The sequence below is a fragment of the Carcharodon carcharias genome, chromosome 26 (genome assembly GCF_017639515.1).
Source record: "Carcharodon carcharias isolate sCarCar2 chromosome 26, sCarCar2.pri, whole genome shotgun sequence".
Classification (NCBI taxonomy): Eukaryota; Metazoa; Chordata; class Chondrichthyes; order Lamniformes; family Lamnidae; genus Carcharodon; species Carcharodon carcharias.
The window spans coordinates 42,954,649-42,974,937 of NC_054492.1; the positions used below are offsets into that span (position 1 = coordinate 42,954,649).

The 20,289-nt window shown below is 42.0% G+C and overlaps 1 protein-coding gene across 1 annotated transcript in view; it reads left to right on the forward strand.

Moving 5' to 3' along the window:
• The window catches only part of LOC121269874 (WD repeat-containing protein 72-like), a 186,140-nt gene that overhangs the window by 110,966 nt on the left and 54,885 nt on the right, over positions 1 to 20,289 (forward strand). The window contains exon 16 of the mRNA XM_041174912.1: positions 16,367 to 16,447. Within this exon, the coding sequence (XP_041030846.1) occupies positions 16,367 to 16,447 (81 nt within the window). The remainder of the gene's footprint in view (positions 1 to 16,366; positions 16,448 to 20,289) is intronic.

Here is a 20,289-nt window from a genome sequence, read left to right on the forward strand (position 1 = left end):
CCCCCATTATGGCAACAGTAAAACTCATAGATTTAACAGGCATCTGGCAAAGCACACCCTGGACAGTCACATTCAAAATTAGTTTATTTCAGCTCTGAGTCCTTGCAGACAGACTTAAGACTTAAAGGTTGGAGGTTTCTCACACTTGTTCGATCTTAAAATGCCTCTGCTTTACCCACAATCTCCTTTCTCCTTTATGCATATCTTTCTCTTTGAATGTAAATTTTCCATTGTAACACTAGGTTTTAACTTTACCTCTTCTAATAATAACATCCTTTCATTCCACCAACTTTATCAGTAAGCTGGAAAAAATAAACACATTGCATGGCATCTTCTCGCTAGGTGTAAGATTTCACCCACAGTCTTGAATGGTTTCTTTTAACAAATGCAAATTTACACTTTACCTTCTACGCTCCTTACATTTACCTAATTAACATCTCAGAACTACTGTACATCAAAGAACCCAGACTAGCTGACTTTAATCCAATTATGACACACACATAGACACAGACCCCATTAGAACTCTATTTTAAAATAATTTCCAGTAACATAATTATATCTTCTGGACAGGGGCCTAGTCTCAGAAAGTGGGATTAATTATTTAAGACTGAAAAGAGGAGCAATTTCTTCATTCAGGGGGTTGAGAATCTTTGGAACTTCTGCACCTCAGAGCACTGTGGGTGCTCAGTTGTTGGCTGAAATAGATTTTTACGGTCATGGGGAATTGGGGGGAATAGGGGGATCAGGCAGGAAGGCAGAGTTGAAGTCCAAGATCATACTGATTGATGGAGCAGGCTCGAGGGGCTGTGTGGCCTACTCCTGCTCCTTTCTCTTATGTTCCAAGGTAACATTTAAACATTAAAGAATCAACGCAGATTTCTCAAATTCACTGAACTACTACAAAACAAACAAACGTTTTTCAATTCCTTTGATTTTGAAAGTAGTGTAGTTGCTTTAATTCAGGCATCAACAATTTAAAGTCTTTTTGTGAAGTGGAACACTAATTTAGTGATTCCATGCAGCTCAATCAGTTACCTGGTGAAGCGAGATCCATTGAAGCATCATTGCAGGCTGGGCTCAGACATGTCCTTTGCCCCTTTTGGAGCTGAAACTGGGTTAAAGCAACATTGACAGACCAAAATTGTGTACAACAACAACTTGTATTTATGCAGTGTCTTTAACATAATGAAATGTCCCAACATGCTGTGCGGGAGCGTTAGAAGACAAACCCAAACCACATTCAATATTCGGTCAGATGACCGAAAACTTGATCCAGGTGGTTTTAAGACGTGTCTTAGAGGAGCAAGGAGAGGTAGAGAGATGTGGTGAGGGAATTCCCAGAGCTTGGGGCCTAGACAACTGAAGGCATGGCCACCAATAGTGAAGTGATCATAATTGGAAAGGCACAAGATACCAGAATTAAAGGAGCACAGATATCTCGGAGGGTTGTGGGGTTAGAGATGATTACAGTGATAGGAAATGGCAAGGCCATGGAGAGATTTGAAAACAAGGATGAGAATTTTCAAGTCAAGATGTTGCTTGACCAGGATCCAGTGGAGGCCAGTGAGAGCAGGGTTGGTAAGGGAGATGGTCCAGCTATGAAAAAGGAAAGGTTTTTGAACACGCCATCCATAAACACACAATATGTTGCAGGCCACAAATTAAATTCGGACGAAATATCATTATCCTTTTTTCTTTTTTCATGGGATGTGGGCTTCACTGGAAAAGACAGCCCTGTTGGTCATCCCTAAGAGCCCTTCAACTGAACATTTCAGAGGACAGTTAAGAGTCAACCACATTGCTGTAGGTCTGGAGTCACATGTAGGCCAGAGCAGGTAAGGATGGCAGATTTTCTTCCCTAAAGGACATTAGTGAACCACATGGGTCTTTACAACAATCAGTGATAGTTTCACAGTCCCCCTTGTTGGGACCAGCTTTATATTGCAGATTTATTAATTGAATTTAAATTCCACAAGCTGGCATGTGGGAATTTGAACACATGTCCCAGGGCATTTGACTCTGTCTTACTAGCTCAGTGACATAATCACTACACCACCATCTGTGTTTTACACTATTAAAAAGATCTGACATAATCTGCAAAGTGAAGCGCTTCTGTGACAGAATCTCCCAAATGTACCATCCCTTGTTTTTGAGAAGACCGCGTAGCAAAAGAAAATTGAAGCCACAATGGGACTAGTTTTTGCACTGCTAAAAGTCCATTCTAAGTTATCAAGAAATGGTGAAATTTGTCCAGAATGTTAATTGTGTGATTAACATTCAATTTTTATGTCCCATTCAATTGGCATAATTACTCTCTGTGCCAGGTGCAGCCTTGGGCATGCGCAGGAAGCATAAGCAATTGTGTTGGGCATGGAAAAATTGCAGGAAGCTAAATACAAAGGGGCACCCAAAATAAAAGGGAAGGAGCAAAATAGGGGAGCAAAGTTCTTCAACTCTCAAAAGACATTTTGATGAATTGGAAGCCTCTGCCAAGGTTGAAGAATGAAGGGGCTAAGAAGTAATGAGCAAAAGGAAATCCACGGGTCTGCCAGCGATTAATAGTACAGCCCTGCACTTAAACCCCTGTTTGGTGGCTGCTGAAGTGGGTGGTGGCACATGATGCAGCATCCGTAAGGAGGGTAGACCTGGTTGACTTGACAGAGCACCTACTCATGGCTCAGCATTGCACCATGCTTGGAAGGAGTTGGAGGTTACAGTTGCTCTTTTACTGACACTGTATATTTTTTCTGTTTGCTGTTGGTGTCCTTGTATTCTACCACTGCTGCCCCCACAACCTCTGCATTGGTTCCTCGTGAACATTGCAAGGTAGATATGACAATGCCTGCAGGCATCATTGAGAGTATCCTGATGGGTATGGTGGCTCATGCTGCCTGCTGATCACCCTGACATGCCTTTTTTTTGTGCAGTGCCACAGAAATGTTAATCAAATAATTCTGTGGGAAATGTGGCTGTGTATTATCCTGCATGAAACATTGAACACTTCAGCATGCTAAATTTCCTCACGTCAATGCAAAATTTCAAACGCATAAATCTAAAAATGAAAGCATAAATAGGTTTTGCAATCAAGAATATCTCTACTGCTGAGAGAGATCTCAGTTTGCCCGATTTGAAACTAGCATTAAAACCATGTTTTAAAGAGACCTTGTTATATTATGTATTCCATGAAATTTTGGATCCCTGAGACTTCAAAATGGCTGCCTGTGGCTAATATGACATTACCTTCGATGTTGATTGGAAAGGTGTTTATTATCAGTGTGCTTGGTGATGAGGAAGACTAAGTGTTTCATTCTGCCAAAGTTCTAGGGACAAAAGGTTCAAATGGCCGAATTCTTGTGTGAAAGCTTGGTTTCTGTATCTTAAGTATGAATGTTTCGACCGTTTCATGGCAATTTTACAGCTAATACACCAGCAATTAACTAGTGCTCCCTTCACACAATACACCTGTGTACACTTGTGCTGCAGCTGTCTTGCTTTTACAGATTCCAAAGGATTTTTCATTCCGATTATTTTAAAACCTCTAAATTAAAAAATTTCAATGAATTTTGAACAGTGCAGAAGCCACAAACTGGGAGACATAATAAAAGTGTCAAAAAATGTGATAATCAGTGAAAGGATTAACCTTAGAAGGCACCATGCTCTGAAATACTAAGGATGTTGCCAGTGACAGACAAATGCCTGATTATTTATACACACCATAGTAACAGAATATCAAAGAGCTGCTTTCACCCAACAAAAGCTGAACGGCCAGCACTATAAATCCTCATTCAGCGCTTGTTTCTGCCTTTGTCTGAAACTGTTTTCCTGACAATTGGCTGGAGGTACAATGGAAGAAAACTTTGATTTCACACTGCTTTGACTTTTTCAACTCTGCCTTTGTCTGCGCACGTGCCACAGACCTCTCGAAAGACAGCGGGGGTGACAGAAGCTCTCTTTTTAATGCAGTGTGACAAATTCAGTTAAATGAAGGCATACGGTACTTCTGTAGGACTTTTGTGACTTAGTTTGAATGATTTCTTTTTTGCCAGATCTGGAAGAAAACATTTAGGACAGTTATTCTGTTCATTCACTAAATGTATGTTCATTTTACTACTTTGGTTGGCTATGAAAAGTGTCTTACATAGGCTGTGCTTCAACTTCGGTGAAGTCAACGATTTTTGTGGTGAAACACCATTTGAATAGCATGTTGAGAGAACACTTATGGTCCACTTGACAGGAGCTCTTGTTGTAAATAGTGCAATTTGACTCCAGCTGTTAAACAGTGTCTTTGACAGCAACCAAATAGCAAGAAGATGCTTTACTGCGCCACACAAAAAAAAAAATCAATATTTGGTTCTTGTACTTGGCAACATGCTTTTTGTTGTGATGATTTATATAAGAAAATCTTTAGGTTCCCTTGAAATGAGTTGTAATTGTATCGTTTTGTACTCGCACTCTAATTTTATCATCAAATTAAACTCCTTGCTGGGTCCTTTTTGCCGCTCTCACAGATGTTCGGAGTCTGAGCACTGGTAATGGTGGTTGTCTCAGCCATTCCCCCTGTGGACCTGTGGATGATGCAGTACCTTGCAACTATGTTTAGGAGTAAAGTTTATCATATGTTGTGGAGATGAAGCTGAAGCTTAACCTGCAGCATTAATCCTGCAAAGCTGCCCATAGACTTAACAGAAACTAGACCTTTTGAAAAACTGTAGTGATTTCAGTCAGGGAGCTAAGCACTTCCTTTGCTTGCCTCTGGAAAGTGTTTGGAAAAGAATACCCTGCAAATTGTCATTTCTGCACCGATCTGCACATAAATAGGATTTTTAAAATTCCTGTTTTAAATGTTAACCTTTTGTGTCATGGTTTAATTACCTGGATCCTTTTCAGATAGATTCATGGCAGGAAGTAAATGATAATTACTTATCAGATTTCACCTTCAATTGATGAGATTAGTTTAAAAAGGTAGAATTGAATCTGCTAAGTGTTAAACCTTCCTTGCCTTTTGGCACTCAAAAAGAGTGTGCAAGTTTTAATTTATTAAAACTATGTCAAATCATAGAATAGTTACAGCACAGAAGTAGGCTATTTGGCCCATCGTGTCTGTGCTGGCTCTCTGCAAGTGCAAATTAGCTAGTCCCACTCCCCTGCCTCTTTCCCATAGTGCTGCAAATTTTTACTCTTCAGCTGATTATCCAATTTCCTTTTGAAAGCCACAATGGAACTTGCCTCCATCACACTATCAGGCAGTGCATTCCAGATCCTAACTACTCATTACATAAAAAAAGTGTTTCCTCATGTCGCCTTTGGTTCTTTTGCCATTCACCTTGAATCGTTGTCCTCTGGTTCTCGACACTTCCCCCATTGCAATTTCTCTCTATCTACCCTGTCCAGACCCCTCTATCAAATCTCCTGTCAAACTTCTCTAAGGAGAACAGCCCCAGCTTTTCCAATCTGTCCATACAACTGAAGTTGTCATCTTTGGAACCATTATTGTAAATCTTTTCTGCACTCTGTTTATTGCCTTCACATCCTTCCTAAAGTGTGGTTCCCAGACCTGAGCACAATGCTCCACATGATAATTAAATTAATATTCATTAATTCTGATATTGGATAGTAATACTTGTGCTCATGGTGTGAGCCTTCAACTTTATGGTTGAATTCTAGGCCCCTGTCAGATGTGAAGGGTTTGAACTCCTTTTCAGACATGGCCAGTCAGTGAACATTCAGTGGGTACTCATGACTAATAGCTCAGTGGTAGTACTAAAAAGCAAATGTGGAGTTCTTTAGCCCCAGTTACAGCTCACATAGGCGAAGGCACTGGGAAGAAAAGAACCATGAGGAAGACAATAGGAAAGCAGCTCAGCTTCTCTTCAATACTAAATGGCTCAAGAATCCCATGCATGGGAATTGGAGTAGGTCTTGCTCCAGAGGAGAACCCAAATAAAAAAAAACAGACTGAATTGCATTTACATAGCACCCTAACATTTCTCAAAGGGCTTCAAAAAATAAATTACATCTGTATTTCAGGCAAGCTTTTTATAAGAATATAAGTGACCCATTGTAAACCAAGCACATGAATTTAGCAGTCTGCATCCTGGCTGTTCCCCAGAATATTATGAAGCACAGCCGACAGGGTCTCTTTAGCAAGCCAGCAGCATATATTTAATTAATTATATAAGTTAAACTCGTGCATTTGAATTGCTTTAGCGTTTGCTGAAGTTGATCTGCTTGTGCAGTGAAGTTAAAAGTCATGTAACACGTACTCAGATGTTTTAGTGATTGAAAGTCTAAGGGTGGGATTTTCCAGTCCCACCCGCTGCCAGGATTGTCCGGTCCAGCTGAAAGTCAATGGACTTTTGGCTGGGCTGCCGAATTTCCCGCGGTGGGTCCCACCCACAACAGGGCCGGAAAATCCCAGCCAAAATCTTACCATGGGCTAAATTTTACTTTCATTATCAACATCAAGAAGTGCGAAGATAATGACATCAACATCACTTGGGTCAAAATCCTGGATCTCCCTACCTAACAAGCCCCGCGGTTGTACCTACACCACATGATTACTGCGGGTCAGGAAGCAGCTCACCAGCACCTTCTCAAGGGCAATTAGAAATGGCCAATAAATACCTGGTGATACCCAAATCCCATGGACAAATCTTTTAGAAAAAATGTTAGGATGGGGATTTAGATGGGACGAGAGAGCACCAATTTAAGGGAACTGGCAAAAGAAGCTTTGGAGACATGAGGAGAAACTTCTTCATGCAGTGAGTGGTTAGGATCTGGAGTGCAATGCCTTAGAGGTGGCAGGTTGAATCCAAGCATTCAAGAAGGAATTTGGATTATTATCTAAAAAGGAAGAATGTGCAGGGTTACAGGGAGAAGGCAGGGAATGGCACTGGGTGAATTGATCATTTGGAGAGCCAGCACAGACACAATGGGCCGAGTGGCCACCTCCTGTGCTGTAACCACCCTTTGATTAATTCTGTGATCTCCAGAATAGCACCTTGCACAACTGAATCTGTTCATTCCTCCTTCAGTTACAAAATGCAATATCCTGTTTGAATTGGAATTTCCCTTTTAAGCTGTGGACACCAGCAATGTAATTGTACAGCATTGTCCTGGGCTGAATGTAATGAAAAACACAAGGTCTTATTGAAACAGAAACCACTGGGCAGTCCTCACTAGCAATGAAATACACTGATTTGTGGAGATTCGCAAGTTGAAGGATATCAGTTCTGAAATTTGATTTCTCTTAGATCCTTTATTAAGTTACTTGAGTTGAAACATAGAAATGTGTTTTAGCAGTAGCTATAAGGATGTGCACTTGGCAGCAGTCTTGAGTGCGGTAATTGGTGCTTTGCCTAGAGGTTAGATCTTCTCTAGTTAATGCCATCAAGAGTAGGATATAAGAGTCATCGTCACTCATCACAAAGATTCAATCTCTAATTTTACTCATCTAATATTCAGTGCATGCCACATATAACAATGTAGGTCCATGAACAGAGTTTGATGAAAAGTGTTTGGCAGACTTCTTGTTGTTTTTGGAAAAGGATTAGATTGTAATATTAATGTCAAAAGGAAGTGTCATATACCTGCCAAAAGGCTCTTTTCCTATTGCAGCAAGACAATGCTTAAAAGCAGAAATAGCATTGGTTTCAGATATTCAATTTTTTTTCCAAAAATAAACTTGTACTTTTATAAAATTTATAAAAGTACATTACGTGACTGTTCATAGTTACATTACATAAGGTGTCAACCAAATCTGTTTCTTCCAATACTGTATGTAACCTACTGCATTTACAATTACAGTTAATGTTTACATGATTCATTACATGTTCGATTAGCCTGATGGGCTTCCAGCCCCCCGGTGCACTATGGCTAAAAGGTCTTAGACAGTGGCCTTTCCCCATTGCGCCTTTGCTGTGGTTGCCCCAAGCTTTAGTGCTTTCCTTAGCGCATAGTCCTATGCACATACCAATGTGCAACACTTGATCATGAACTCAGATATTCAATGTTGGTCGTTTGTTATTATTCCGAATCTTGGTTGGTTTACAGCTCTTACAGCCCTCAGACTCTCTCTCAGATAGCTGCTGTATGATCAGAAGATCCATCCTTCCCTCCCTCTCCCAGGTAAGTATCGTGGTGAAGCAAGAAGGCCTCAGGCTGAGCAGTTATTTTCCTGCGCTGAAACTCTGAGCGCTGTAGCTGTAATCATCTTAAAGGGAGGAGTAAGCAAATTGATGAAGTATTTAAATTACTCTTTCAGTATTCAAAGCATGCAGTTGGAACTCTGCAAGAAAGCAGACAAAGATTGACTATAGTCTTGCATGTTAAAGGGTGCTTTGTTATCACTTCATTCTCATTCATAATCTACATTTAATTATGTGGAATCATAGAAGGCAGTTATACTTTATGATGATATGAGAAATTAATCTTGACATTGGAAACGGTACATCACAGAGAGCTATTTAACAGACCTGGAGTAGCAAAATTCTAGTCAGTATTTTATGTACTTTTTTTTAACATATATCCTTTATCAAGCTGATTGAAGTGGTGATCTGGGAGCTGCATTCTCTTCGTATTATATAACTGCTCATATCAATACTCTAATCATCAGGGCGATCTATGAAATTATAGTGTAAGTTCTCTTTTTGCTATTTGTACTGAAACTATAAACAATGAGCAAGCCTCCCCTCATCCAGAAAGAATTTAGGTTCAGCTGCGTGTGCTCTTATTGCCACTGAAAGTCCAATTAAATTGCGCCTAAAAAGAAATGCGATTACTCCAGGTTAGCGCTACAAAGTAGATGGACGTTTTTTTTCTCATGTGCCTCATGTTTGAAGTGCTTTCACTGGCAACACTGGAAGTCTAACTGGGGTTCAGAGGAAGCAGCCTTAGACACTGGCAAAATTTAAAGGGTATTTGTCCATTCACAGCAAGGCAATGGGAAAGCAAATTGTGCTAATATAAAATTGGCAGCAGAGTGCATCTGAAGAGAACAATGATGATTTTGGTTTGAGGATTGTGTGTTAGCTGAAGACATTGGCATACTTAGTCAACAGTATTTCATTCTGTGTGTTACCGCAACTTTTCATTCCCTGGGGTTCCACGGTAATGCTGCATAGAAATCCCACATCATTGCTTATGACGTTGATTCTTCAACTTGCTGCACAATTGCTTCAGAGTTCCACTCATTAAACTGAAGTTCTTCAGCAGTGGCACCCAGCAGCAAGATGATTATCAGCTTCCCTTTTCCATACCCTTCTTTGTTTATTTGTCATTGTTCCCCATTTCTTCACCTTTCCACATCTACCATCCCTCTATCAACCCCCACCCCCCCCGCCCCAATCAATGCTTGTCCTCTCTTTCCTCGATCATCCTCAATTCCTGCTGCTGCTCCAACGTGCCCACATTGTCATCAGTCAGATGTCGGGGAACGGTTTCCCTGCTGATTTTTCCCCCTGCCTTTCCCTTGTCTCCTCCCCTCTGAGGCATCTCACTTGGTTTCTTGACCCTGTGGCTGAGATGAGCAATCGGCTTTTGTTTTTAAGGAGCCTTGGGCACAAAACAGTGCCCCACATTTTGTGGTGTGACAAATTGGATTGCTAACAAGCTGCAACTCCACTTGGGTTTATTTACCTCCCCCACATCGCTCTTGAAATTTAATTTCTTCAGCGTCCCCATCACCAACAAGTTGCTGTAAGTTTTAGAACCCGCTGAAATAAACTGTGTATAACCATGCCTTGCTTGGCAAAATACATCACAGTTTAATTCAATTGCCAAAAATATACCTTAAAAATTATTTCATTAAAAACATAGCAAAACACTGCAGATGCTGGAAATCCAAAATAAAATCAGAAAATGCAGGAAACACTCAGCAGGCCTGGCTACATCTGCAGAGAGAGCAAGGTAGGAATTAACGCTTCAAACTGATGGTTTCTGTTGACTCCCCATTGCCAACTTTCCTTGCCACATTTAATTGGCCTTCAAATGTGCCTATTTGCAGCAATTAGACTTTCTGGCCTTAAAAGGGTTAAATCAAGGTACTGGAGATACAGCCATAGACACAGACCTGGAGGTAAAGGATCGACAGCCTTGATCTAATAATCAAAACTTTGCTGCTGCAAGCCTCCTGCTCCTCTGCACGATAATACCCGGCCACACTTTTGTCTAACTCGTGTATGTTATGTGGTTGTGTTACCACAAGATGGCATTTGGTATTACAGTAATATGTGCCTTACAGTCTTTACATTAATGGTTGACTCTTGCTCAGGAATAGTGATCGGATTGGCTAATTGCCATGTTCTAATTACTTGTTCACTGATGAGAAGCATTTGCAGGTCTGTACAGTATAGGGCACTGGGTTGCCACAGCTGATTGATGCTTCTTTATCGAACATGTGCTGAGTCCTGCTGTATTAGTTGTGATCAGGTACGTGGTATCATAATTAAAACAGAGACCATTTAAACAGTTTTACAAGCTGCACAGCACAAACTGCAGGGGCTGGTTTAATTTCCCCAAATGTGCAATTAGCTGTTGAATGAAGCTGCAGCTAACCATTCACGCTGTGAATGCTGTTCAATTTTCACATTCCAGACTCTGGTTTTGTGTGCAGCTCTTATTGTATTGATCTGCCCATGAAGATAGCCCACAGCCCTTATAAGACAGTCATGTAATGTAAATGAAGATGGAGGATTACATTTTAGTTTCAAGCACTAAAGAGCTTCATTTGTTACATGAAAATCTCCAGTGTGCAGTAACCGCTGTTTTGGCATCGCCTCACAACATGTCGAAGCTTCAAATTAAAGATGAGACTCTAAATAAAACCTGATGTAAAGGCAGCTGGAAGACAGGTGGCGGCTCCTTCATGAAATAGCAGACGCTGCTTCACCGAGGTCCTCGGAGGTTTTGACTGGTTCTCCTGCAGGTAGCATAGGGGTACCATTCCATTACAGAGGGTTTGGACATTTGGGGATTCATTGCATTTTTCTTGCACCAAGAGCATAAGATTTCTTTTGCAGTAACTAATAAAATAAAACATTTGCGGAATGTAAGCACAATGCCTTTTATATTGTACAGTTTATGTATTGATTTTATTTTTGATTTCATGATTTTGTAACAACCTTCAGCCTAAATTTTCTGAGGAACCGCGGCCGCTAGCACAGCGGCAGGTCTCCCATAACGTTAGGCCAGCAATTGGCAGTACATCCAGCCTCGGCCATGACCTTCAAAATCTCACTTGGTGAAGCAGAGATTTAGATTTACACGTCTGCCTCAATCCAAAGTCGACCCTGTTGCAATGATCGTCAGCATCACTGTGACTTGACTGAAAATGCAAAATACTTAAAAATTGTAGCCTAACAGATGGATGAAAAGCAAACACTAACTGTAGCTGAATTCCAAATTGTAGAAATAGCTTACATTGAATTACAGAGTGATGACCTAAATTGTGATTGTTTAAAGCTCTGCTGTGACCCACTGTTTATTTCTGCTTGAAGTAATTATGAAGTGATACAATCAGAATATTTATACGACAAATGAACATTTTACTAGTGTGGAAGGTGTACATGACCCACTTCATGACTTGAATGTGTAGTGTGGGCTGACACTCCAGTTTAGAACTGAGGGAGTGTTATTTTATCAAAAGTGCTGGCTTTCAGGTAAGATGTTATACTGAGGTCTTGCCTGAATACTGGAATAGACAGACAAGTGTTGAAGACCCCATATCGCTATTTGAATAAAAGGAGGGAATCCTAGCCAATAGTCCTCCTTCAATCAATGCCATTAAAAACAGATTAACACAGCCTTTCTCTTTGTGTGTGATCTTACTGTGTGCAAATTGGAAGGTATGTTTGTCTACACCGTGACTGTCAGTGATGCCTAAGGAATTAATTATAGGTGTAGTAGTTTGAGACATTTTTGAAAATGATGAAGTGTAATATAAATCTAAGCCTTCTTTCATAATTTGTGATATAAATTTTGCAACTATGTTTAATATATTATTGAGTGAAAGTCAAAGGATATTGTGCTTTATAAAGAAACAGAGATACTGTGGTGTAGGTAAGTGATAAAATGTAGTGTTTGGAAAGTAGATGTGTTTGGGAAGTGGTTATGTTATCAGAACAGAACAGTGACCATGTCAGTAACTTGCTGGGTAAGTTAATGGTTTGGGGGAAGTAGCAAGCAGCTGGTGGATGGAAATATTTGTGGATAAGAGCTGTAGTGGTAACATACTTAGTTATGAGTTATTAAAAGCTCTTTAAGAAAGAGTTATAAGTGTGGTAGAAGGGGTGTGGGGTGGGGGTCATTGTTGGCGAGTGGTGCTAAACTAGCTGAGAATTTCAGATAGGCCAGCAGCTCTGGCCATCCTGGCAATGCCAGAGATAAGTAGTGAGTGCTGCTGGGACTGCAGGAAGGAACATGAAGCAGAAAGGTAGGTCCTAGGCTTTTAGGACAGGAGGCAGCCAAGAGTCGGAGGGCAGCAGTGGACAGTTGGCAGGAAAGGAAGGGGTGGTACCCTGATGCATAGAGGGCATTCCCTGAATGAGCTGCCCCACTTTGATCCTGCCGTTTTTCATCTCAGCCACAAAAACAGCCTGCCCGCACCAACTATATTATAGCATGGGGAGTGTAATATCCCGGTCAGCAGGCTTGCTAACAAGTCTAACTGACCTTTACTTAGTCATTGAAATATGACGTGTGGGCTGCTGAGTTGGCACTCACCCACCTAGCATATTATGGTCAGCCTGGGGGTGGGCAGGAAGCGGGGGGTGGGGGTGCGGGGGTTGGTGGGTGGTGTGTGCGAGAGCAGCGGTGGAACTGTAAAACCCAGCCCTTGATCATTCACCTCCACACCCTCCCTCCAGGTGACACATATGACTATGACACAAAACGTGACAGAACAGCAGGACTTTTAACAGATAAATAGGTGATTCTTGTAAGCTTTAAAAAGCAACATCATTAACTCAGTGTAATGACACATCAAAGCTGACTTGCTCAAGCATGTTGAATTTTTAAAAAAGTGCTGGGATCGAAGCTCTACCCTATCTCCCACTTTTATCCTGTTTTATTCCATCTGTAATTCGGACAGTATTCAGCCAACCTTGGTCAGAATGCATTAAATATTTCCATTTAGTTAGCCATCACTCCCATTTTACTGACTTTATTGTAAATTATTATAAAGGCAGTTATGAAGTGTAGATCTCATCCATGGGAAAGAGCTGAAGTAAAGTGTAAGGACGACCGATCTTTTTCCAGTTATGGTACTTTTTCAGCTTTTCATTTTGTACAGTGGTAAATGATGCACTCTTTAATATAGTGGACGTGATGGACGTGCCATCAAAATGTTAGTATTTGGATTAGCAACACGAAACTTTTTTTGCACTGGACATGTATTAAGGCAGGCTTCTGTTCAATTTACAGTGTAAATAGTTGTCACAATTGTTTAACATCATTGGCTGCAATGGGAATGACAAAACTGGTTTTCTGTGGCACTGAGAGCAAAAGAAATGTCGGACAAAAACTCGGGTTTCAAATTATTCTTCCAATTTAAGGCATTGGCACAAAAAAATCTATCAAAAGGGGTTCAGTGTTAAATTTTGTTTTTATTTATTAATGGTCCCATTCATGCTCCCAACGCGTCATGTTCTCGGGTCAAGATGACCTGAACTAGTGATGCTCCATAATTAAGCAATAGAACAGGCACTTTGTAGAATGCAAGGCTCCTGGTCTCAGGGTAATTTTTCCTGGTCCCCTCCCCCACCTTCCATCATTTTATGTAGTGCCCTCGCTTAGAATATTAAAACTCACACAGTGAAGGAAGCTGACTTTTAACAATCAGAGTGTAAATTCAAGCCTTGGCTTTGATTCAGGCATCTTCAGATAAGCTCACTACATCCCTCTTAATATAGAATTGACAGTTTGCAACAATAGTGTGGGGACACTTAATGAATGAGATTAGAGCCCCCATTAAAATTACATACAGAGCAATGTCGTTTGAAGATGTTGAGTGTTTGTATGTTAATGTTGCAGTCAGTCTTAGGCATTGATGTGAACTGGATTATTCTTAATAGCTCATAATTTGATAGAACATATTTGGATGTCAATTCTTCCCATTAGGAATTTTTTTCAAGGATAAGGATTCTACTGAGTCACTCTATAGTGCCTGCTGAGAACACATTGTAAAATTATACACTTGTAGCCTGTCATTTTCCATCTATCTCTAATGGGTGGAAAATCCCAGTTTTATATTTATGTATCCCTGTAAGGAATGAAGCAGTGAAATTGCCACCCCTTAATTCCTGCAGTTAAGTTTGAACAAAAATAACACCTTTCATTCTAGCGATAATTTTTCAAACTCTCGAATATATTATCATTAGTAGTTGTTTTAGGACTTAGTGAAGTTAAAATAAGAATGTGGATTTTAAGTCTGATCTGTACTAGCTGTTCAATGAGAGATAGTTAATATTGTTAATTTAGTGAGTGAATACTGTCAGAAGACAATTGGGAATAAATGTGCTATCTCAAATTGTTACTTTCCATTCTAAGAACTAGACTGGGCTAATATAAAACCGTGCCTAAAATGTGAAAATCTGCCGGACCATGAAAAAATACATTTTGCCAACAGGCACTGCTACCACTGTGTTATGTTGACTCAATTTAGTTCAGTTTTTCATGTATCGGAGAAGTTCCTGAAGTTGCAAGTTTGTTCCCTGTGGGCATCATACCACACAGCTGAACAGTTGGGGTGGAATGTCTTGCTAGATTGTAACAACTGAGAGTCTACACCGATGTCATAAACCAGGGGAATGAAGACTGGACAGTTCTTGTGGTCTGCGGAACCCTCAGTTTATATTGCAGTCCATGACTCACAGCCTTTTATGTGTCATTTAACGTAATATGGATCAGCTCTAACATTTTTGTACTGGGGACTATGATGAAGTGCATATGAGTCAGTCATTGTCTACAGAAGGAAACTGATGAAGTGAATATTTTACAATGTTTAAAATGAATGGATTATTATTATTTAACCTCAATGTAATTCTTTTATCTCCACCGCATTTGTTTTTATCCAGACTGTTCTTCAATTTAAATCTCCTCAGGGTCTGCTTCATTCCTTAGTCAGGCAAGAAAGTAGACAAATGCTGGGTTTCCTGGTCTGTGCCCTTGCTGATCACTGGAAGTATTTGAGACTCCCAAAATTGTTCACGCGCAGACTTGATCCTCTGGTGAGTGGGAGGTGGGTGGGACATGAGTGGGACAGTTCTGAGACTGGCCACTCTGTGATACATTTAGGTGCATTGTCTCACCAATACTCTGAATCCAAACTCTGCATTTAACATTGACACTCACTATGACAGTGATGGCAGGTGAAAGCATGGTACAGCAGATTTTACAACAAACTCAAGGCTCATCATGCAATATGACTGAAAGGGAGAATAATATAAGATTCCTTTTGTAATGATCTGCGTTGGTTATTGGTGCTATCCGGTTAGGAACCAATAACTGTTGTTTGAAGTAGACAAAGTTTGAGATTTAAGACACTTACTAAGTGAATAAAGCCACAAGATTCTGTGGGTTTTGAACAAAAATAAACTTTACTATACAAGATTAGAAAGATAAAACAGTTTACAGTATTTATCTTATACTCTAACATGCAGGGTAAATATGAGGCACATGTGAATTAACAAGCAATCTTTGGTCAAACATGTAATGCCAAATGCGATCAAACAGATTCCACAGATCACTCAAAAGCCCACCCAGACGTCCATAACACTGTGAGAAACCAATCTCACTAAATCTCCATCTCTCTCATGAGGATTTCCAGTATTTACCTTCAAAGATCTTGCTTTGGAATTCTCTCCAAAAGTTGCTCCATCTGGGATGGCTTCAACAATTTTGCCTCCCGAGATTCCGTTCCCCTGGATTCCCAAGTATACACTCAAGCACCAACTCACAAAGACAGTTTCAGCTCCTCGGCCAGGCGAAGCAGAATGCTACTGCCCCGAAGGGGTGCCCTTGCCCTAGTGGCCCTCAGCACGGAGTCACCAACCTTTGGCTGCCTTCCTGGATCTTCAGGGCTTCTCCTGAGCCCTCTTCGATTACCATGGCTTTCCACAGGCTCTCTTCATTTAAAATTGCATTCTTGCTACCCTTTTCTTTTTTGGAGCCTTTTTTCTCTGCTCCTCCCTTTTTAACTTGGACCTTTTCCTGTCTCTGTCCCCTCTCTGCAACTGTTCTTTTGGGACCCTGTCCCCTGCCTGAGACATTTGCTGGCTTTAGCACTCTGCTCCCGGTCAACTAATCTGCATTTTCACACCCTTCTTCCTGGGCCCCAAAAATGTCAAACTGCCGATTTGTACATGTGCAGCCTGCTTGCTGCCTGTTGGTGTGCAAAAGCTCCGAGGCCCATCGCGAGTTGAAGCTCCTGACCTTCGCCTTCTCCAATGAGGTAAGTTTAGGATTCATAAGTTTTGGGAAAATGATCTTTCTGCATTTATGTTCTATAATTATCGAATTTGGTTCATGTGTGTTTCTCTAATCCTTGTAACATAATCTTGAAGTAAATATGCAAGATCCTGTTGCATTGAGCACTTGCAGAAATAAATGGGCCCGATTTGAACTCTGGGTTTTGAGTGGGTGAAAACCCTGTGTAATATATTTTCCTCCTTCCTTCATCCAGTGACAAATATAAGCTTACTTATCACCATTTTGTGTCCATTTTTTAGTTCAAGGCAACTCTTGAACCCACCTCCCACTTCCCAGTCCCTTGAGAAAGCTTCTGGCCTTTCCTCTGCCAATCACTGATGATCCCAAACCCCAACCCCCGCCACCTCCAAAACCTCAATTAACAACCTCCCAATGCCAGCCTCTCATCCCATCCCAAGTCTCTAACAAACCTATGAATCACATCACCCATCAACCGCCACCCCCCCCCCCCCCTTGCTGGATTGGTGAAGACCATCCTGCCACAGGCTTTCCCATCTAGCAGTCAGGCCAGGCCATCAGTTTGTCCACCAGCCAGCCATAGAGGGTCTGCTGTTCAGTTTGACAGGAACAGGTCCTCACCACCCCCAGCCTGGCCTTGTCAGGATCTTCAGCCATCCCAGCCTCTCTGTCCCCTCCTGCCTGCCTGTAAATAGAACTTGAGAATATCTACACTCTCTCTCCTTTTGAGGTGCTTCCTGAAGATTCGGGGGAGAGTGATACTCAGTGTTGGGGAAGGAAACTTTTAAACTGCAAAGCACAGAAACTTGCTCAAATGAGCCACAGAAGATGACGAGTCAATCCATAGGCACAAGTACTGGTGGATTTCAGCTGATCACGGCTATGAATGATTTTGGCTGGAACCAGAAGTTTGAACTCATACAACAGGGAGAGTTGCGACACAAACTAATAGCAGTCACGTTGTAAGGTATATACCTCCCCATTTGGATCAAGGAAGATCAGAGAAAATACTTCAGGTTTTGCATTCACTAAACGCACGAGCAGCACAAGCCGCTGTTTCGCTTGGTGTCGGCTCCCAAGGTCTTTACAATGTGGCCGTTGGTTTCAGCAGCCTGTCTGAGGCTACATTTAAATCCATATCTGGGTCACCAGCTGGTGAGAGGCACAAGAGCCTATTCAGGAGTTCTTACTGCTGCAGAAGCGACTGGAATTTGTTATCAGTCAAGAGAAATTTTAACGGTAGGTGAACATAGGGTCAGGAGCTCATTTCAGACAATGAGATTATCCCCTTCTTGCTGTGTAATTAAGGTAACCTCGAAGATTACCTGCATCTGTATAGCGGCAAAGGCTATTTTTTGTGCTGCTGTATCCACGAGCCTGCGGTGGCCCATTGTACCCCTTGTGGGGGAGATTTCTGAAGTCTTTTTCCAATATCTTTCTGTAACATGGATTCCTTCAAACATTGCGATAGAGAATTATAGACACTTCTGTGGCCTTCAATGGCTGAGGAGGATATCACTCACTAGCCCTTTTCATTTAATAATTTATTGAGAGGCTGAAAGATAAAATTAAAAAACCCCCAGGTCGCCTCCTCCATTCAATAAGATCATGGCTGATCTTCTATATCACTATCCCACATACCCCCATGTCCAGTGAGTCTCCCACTCACTTTTCCAGAACCGTTTTATCCAATTCAGGTTCATGGGGAGTTGGACCCTATCCTGACATGCAGTGGGAGCTAGGCGGGGTACATCCAAGATAGGATGCCAGTCAATCACACACGCTAAGGGGCAATTTAACCATAGCCAATCCACCTAATCAGCACGTCTTTGGCTGGTGGGAGGAGACCAGAGCTGCTGGCAGACACGGGGAGAATGTGCGCGCTCCACACGTACAGACACCCGAGGTCAGAATCGAACTCAGGCCCCAGGAGCGGCAGCGCTAACCACTGCACCACCATGCCACCCTCCAGTGAGTCATTTAGTGCCCAGAATCTATTGCTCACAGTATAAATACACTCAGTAATCAAGCATCCACAGCCCTCTGGGTTAGAGAATTCCAAGGATTCACAGCTCTCTGAGTGAAGAAATTTCTCATCTCAGTCCTAAGTAGCTGACCCCGATATCCTGAGACTTAGACCCATGGTTCCAAACTCTGTAACCAGGGAAAGACAGCCTCTCGGCATATACCCTGTCAAGCCCTCAAAGAATTTTATACCTTTCAATGAGATCACCTTTTATTCTTCTAAACTCCAGAGAATAAAGACCCATACCACTCAATCTCTGATCAGAGGTCAGCTCTCTCAGCCTAGGATTCAATTTAGTGAACCTTTGTTGCAACCCCTCTATGAGAAGTATATCCTTCGTTAGCTTAAGGAAGCCGACCTTACTTGAGGTGACTTGGAATGGTCAGAACAGGCGCTCTCTCAGCACTTCCAACCACTCTTGAGAGACTGTCAGAGGAACTAGAGTTTTTTTTAACAGTGTGCCATGTCAACTTAGCTGATTTGTGGGAGAGCTTTGAGCTTGAAGGCTTACAATGCTTGTCAAATGCTGTTTGATCAGGGATCTCTCCAAGTTGATTTCCAATTCAATGTTGCTGCTATGGGAGCAGTACAATTTGTTCCTTCACATACTCCTACAGGGTGTCACCCTCCTTAGTGTTCAGGATTATGGCTGCATTTACAGTATGAGGTAAATTACCTAATGCCCTGCGCTACTGGCAAGGTCTTGTATGCTGCAATTCCATCAAATGAAGTTAGTCAGGGGCCAGAATCTTGTACTTTCGCTGCTGGTGAGCTTGGAGGTAGGAAGGGCATTTACTTAGTCTGGATAGTAGTGTACCTGCCACCTTCCTGCCACCATCCGAATTAAATGCTGGGCAGGAAGGCCCATGGTTGGCATTCCCGCCCTGTCGCCAACTGAGGCCCTTACATGGCCAATTAATGACCACTTAAGGCTTCATCCCACTGCCACTGGTAATAACCCCGCACCCCCCTCCCCCCAACATTACTTACCTGTAACAAAAACAGAATTACCTGGAAAAACTCAGCAGGTCTGGCAGCATTGGCGGAGAAGAAAAAAGTTGACGGTTCGAGTCCTCATGACCCTTCAACAGAACTGAGTAAAAAGCTGGGTCGCTCTGCATTCTGGGAATCCAGTAGGTGTTTTTCATACAGCAGCCACTGCCTTCCCAGTGGCGCTGCTGAGCACAAGAGCTGCTGGTCTTTGATTGGCTGACAGTTTTCACTAGCTGGACCTTCTGCCCCTGGGGTCTTGATTCCAGGGGAAAGCCTTGCCACTGCCTGATTGGCATGTGGCTCAGTGGACCTGCCTGAAAACAGACAGCATTGTTTGCTGGCTCTTTGGCCGGCAGGTGAGACCCCCAACACCTCAACAAGATTCCATCCATTGAGTCATTAACGCACAAAACGGAGGCTTTTTGGACTACTGAGCCCATGCTGAAGTCAACTGAAAATTGGAGACAGGAGCCACCATTTGCCAATACTCAGCGACTTTATACGAATATTCACCCTTATAACTGCAGCACTGACAAAAAAGCACAACAGCTGAACCTCAACACTGTAGTTCTAATGTAAACGCACATTTAGATCATTTACGGTAGACTGTCATTGTTCTTTGGCTGAAGTCACCTCCACATAGGAAAGACCCTCTCGACCTGCTCCTTGGGCTGGATTTTCCTTCTGGGGTCAGGAACTGGATGTCATGAGAACTTCCAACTCCCGACCTCACGCTGCATTGGAATTAGACCCTCAATGCGATTTTTCAGTGCCGGGCTATTGAATGGCCAGAAGGCACGCTCGCTGTCCAATTCAAGTCAAGCGGG